The 4,124-nt window shown below is 40.9% G+C and overlaps 1 protein-coding gene across 1 annotated transcript; it reads left to right on the top strand.

Annotated features, from left to right (window-relative positions):
* Positions 1-268: 268 nt before the first annotated feature.
* On the top strand, positions 269-3,852 carry LOC126584765 (protein ENDOSPERM DEFECTIVE 1-like). The gene is made up of 7 exons (XM_050249106.1): positions 269-402; positions 473-1,653; positions 1,838-1,957; positions 2,577-2,693; positions 2,772-2,861; positions 3,272-3,379; positions 3,458-3,852. The coding sequence occupies exons 2-7, from the start codon at positions 523-525 to the stop codon at positions 3,512-3,514; spliced, it is 1,623 nt and encodes a 540-aa protein (XP_050105063.1). The 5' UTR covers positions 269-402; positions 473-522; the 3' UTR covers positions 3,515-3,852.
* The last annotated feature ends 272 nt before the right edge of the window (positions 3,853-4,124 follow it).

The raw sequence follows: 4,124 nt of genomic DNA, 5'->3' as shown, positions 1-4,124 counted from the left end.
ATATTAGATGGTAAATGAGTTAGACAATCTACATCATTTAATTTCAATCTTTTTATTAATTAAAACACTTAAATAATCTTAGATAGAAAAAATAAGACTCCTCGTATACCACAATCATTATATATATAGAGAAAGCCTTTAAGGGAAGAGATTCCCAATTTTCAGAAAAAATGGAAATATCATCTTGACCGTTATATTTGCCTTTAATGAAATCATATGGTTGAGATTATGTGGTGTCTTCATTTTGTTTTTTTAAATGATCCCTTCCCTTAAAATGCCTTTTGAAAATTGAACCGTTACGACTTGACCCCCAACGGCTAGTTATCTCTTTCACTTGAAGGCTTCTGGGTCAGCAAAATATTGTAAAAGCGCTCATTAAAAGGAATCGGGGGTCGGGACAAGGTAAGGCCTTAACCTCAATTCGAAAATTGGGACTCCAGGTGAATTTTAACTTTCACAAATTTCTTCTCAGATTCGCTTGTACGTGCTTTCGTCGATTGATTTCTGCATTTACTGAGGAACATGGATCAATTGACCGTAGAGGACGCAGAAGTTTGCGCTCCTCCCCATCCTCCTCCTCCTCCACCACCGACTGCTCAAAGGCGGCCAAGAGTGAGGGAGGTGAGCTCTAGGTTCATGTCTCCTGCGGCTTTCACCGGCGATCTCCCTCATCCCTTGCCTTCCAAATCGCCACTTCCTAAACATCAACACACCATCTTAACTCCATCCTCGACCCTGGCGGAAATTCAGTCGAGGCAGCGGTCTTCGTCTGTGAATAGGCGGCAGAGGCACTTGGACTTGGAGCCCTTGCGCTCCTCCGACGAGAACAGGCCCACCGGATCCTCCTCCATTCACACTCAGAGTCAGATCTGGGGAACCCCTCTCCCACCGGACCAGATGCTTAATTTTAGGAAACAGCGTCCTGCCAAGCCTTTGAAAGAGAACGGAGGAGGAGGAGGAGGCAAAACCCAGCAGCAGCAGAAGCAGCATCTGCCAAAAACCGCACCCTCAAGACCTGACACACCAGTGGCGAGTGCTAGTCTAGATAGGATGTCGAGAGTCAGACTCACTCAGCAGCGGTCTACCAACATAACTGCCACAGCTGCTGCTAAGCTCTTGCAGGCCAGCGGGATGTCTTTACCCGCTCCGCCTGCCACTCCAGTTACCGAGAGTGACACCACTTGCACGGATGTCAATAATCATAGTCAAACGCCAAGCTGTACCGTACGGTGTCTTCCTGACATTCGTTCTTCCATGCCTGAGGCCGATTTGTTGCCAACCGTTTCTAGCAGGCAGCTCTCTGAGAAAAGTAGCAGTAGGGGTAATGCAACTGTCGTTGCCAGTGGCGATTTTTCAAAGTATTCTGCTTCCCCTTGCTCCCGTTCTCTGAATTTGTCATTATCAAGTTCCGACCGCTTATTCTTCCTGACAGACAAAGGCAGTGAAAGAGGAAAGGTGGGTGGCCTATGCCTTCCCCCAGTCCCACCATGTGCTACTGCAAAGCTGGGCCCAGATATAAGGAAAGGAAAGAAAGTTTCCAGTCATCTAGAAGATGTACATTCCTTGAGAGTGCTCCACAACCGCTATCTGCAGTGGAGATATGCCAATGCAAGAGCAGAGGCTTCCGTGCGAGCTCAGCAGAGAGAGACCCAGGTTAGTCTATTTCACTGCAGTTAAAATTTCAGAGTCGAGCCAATAGTATACTACTTAGAACACCGGTATTGTCTCAACTTAACCACATGTCACAAAATGTCTCAGTGCAATTAACAGTGGAACCATTCAATATAAGTTGTTATTTATCTTGTGAAATTAAATGTTTTTCTCCACTTCCTTGTAGAGAACACTTTATTCTCTCGCGGTAAAGATTGCTGAACTGTATGATTCTGTGAAGAGGAAACGGATAGAACTTGGCATTTTGCAAAGAACAAAGACTTTATCCACAATTCTTGAAGCTCAAGTAAGGCTGCCACTTGCCAGCGTTTGTTGATTGCTTTAGACTTCTAGCTTGATGATCTCATTCAGTATGTTGTATTGCCTATCCTTGATTACCAATTTGTTAGTTTTATATTGCTTGTTGAACCTAAATCAGTCTGCCTTGTAACCTCCCTTCAAGGTGCGATCGAGAATATAGTAAAGACCAAATCTTTCATGATGAGAGTAAATTATCCATGAAGAATTGGGCTTCTTCTATAATGCTTTTCTTCACAATGGAACATATGATTTCTACAATTAGACCCTTTTTCAAGCTATGTTTTCGGGTTCAGTTATTCTGAAAATTTTAGCTGTGGAATAAATAAAACCTACAAGTAATGAGATATTGCTATCGGTTGTGACAGTCAGACAGATCGCAATTTTATTTTCCAATACTATGTGTAATGTGATCGTCTGAGAGTAAGACTGCAGTTACATAGAAACCTAAGAGCACCAAACTGTTTGTTGTGCATTTTTATCTTCTTCTGACAGTAAGATATCATTGACATCATCTTAGATTCCATTTTAACTCGTGTTTATATATGTTTATATATTTACAGAGAATGGTGTTTGTAACTTACATACTTCTATGAACATTATCGTAGATTCCATATTTGGACCAGTGGTTTTCTCTTGAAGGGGATTATTCAGTTTCTCTGGCAGAAGCAACTCAAGCATTGTTGAATGCCTCAGTTCAACTTCCAAGCAGTGGCAGTGTTAGGGTATAATCAATAACTTGTGTTAGGGTATTAGGGTATTGCTTCACTTATGGTAACACTGACATGAGATATACTCTGCAGGCCAATCTACGAGAGTTAGAAGAGGCACTGAGCTCAGCAATAGAAGTGATGGACATAATAGTTTTCCATGTTCACCGATCTTTGCCAAAGGTAAAGAAAATTCGAGACCTTTTGCTTTCTCATCAACAACTGGATAGTATTGTATTTTACTTTGTATTTGAAGTGATGGCACAGCTGACAAGAAAAAATTTCAGTGTAGTGGTAAAATTTCATGAACCTTGTGATACAAATGGGTAAAATGGGAGGGTAAACAATTTCACAAAGGTTTTCCTTGCTGGGTTGGGTACTTGAAAGAAAATTAGTGTATGTGCTTAAGAGTAGATTGACTGGAAATAAAAAATTGAGTGAGTTGTTTCAAAGCTAATTAATTAGATAAAAGGAGAACGAGGTTTACAAGGTGCATAATAAAGTGTATGTGGGTGAGTAATAAAGGCTTACTGCGTCTAGCATTTTTATTTTTATATTTTGCTTTTAATGACGAAAGCTTTTCTGATGATCAGGCAGAAGATACAGAACATTTGATTTCGGAACTAGCCAGAGTGATTGGTGGAGAAAGAGCTCTCATTGAAGAATGCGGAAATCTGCTGTCTAAGACCTATACAACGCAGGTATGCCATACCTCAATTCTGCTTGTGTCTATGCAGTGAACTTTTAACTGAAAACGCAATGTTGTCATCTGCTTTAAGGTGGAAGAGTGGAGCTTAAGAAGCCAGATAATCCAATCGAAATGTTGCTGTTCTTGAAAATTATTTCTTCTCTGAAGAGGTAGCAATGTCATTTGCACAGGAATTCTCGAAGAAACGTTGATGTCGTTTTGATACGTCATTTGTGTTAGCTAGCTAGCTAGTATTTTTCTTTCTTCGTTTTTGGTCCTACTGTCGTGTTCTTTTGAATGTGGGGGGTTGGGCTTGGGGTTCCATGATCTCCCTATCGTGAGAATGATGCACTGAGCAAAACAAAAACCCAGATAAGCTGCAAAGGTCGTGTGAGATACAACATGTAATTTAAAAGGTCGGTCAATCGATCTCATTTCAAACATTTCACAATCCTTTGCATATATAGAATAATTCTCACTCACAAATCTCGATTGGCTCTACACATGCATTCAACCGGTTTTTCTTTTATATATATAATAAAATAAATAGGGCTACAGTGACGTCATAAAGTTCCGCGTTTGAGGACCTTTCATAGAACCAGATAGCAAATATACACAAAGAAAGGTTTCAAAACCTCTCATGAAACGGGATAGAAACTATGCACAGAGTTCCTAAACCTCTCAAGGAATCGGAGTAGGATTCTAGAACCTCTCATGAAATCTAACTAAATGTAGGATTCCAGAACCTCTCATGTAAC

The sequence above is a fragment of the Malus sylvestris genome, chromosome 10, assembly GCF_916048215.2.
Source record: "Malus sylvestris chromosome 10, drMalSylv7.2, whole genome shotgun sequence".
NCBI classification, from domain to species: domain Eukaryota; kingdom Viridiplantae; phylum Streptophyta; class Magnoliopsida; order Rosales; family Rosaceae; genus Malus; species Malus sylvestris.
This window is presented reverse-complemented; position numbering and strand designations above follow the sequence as displayed.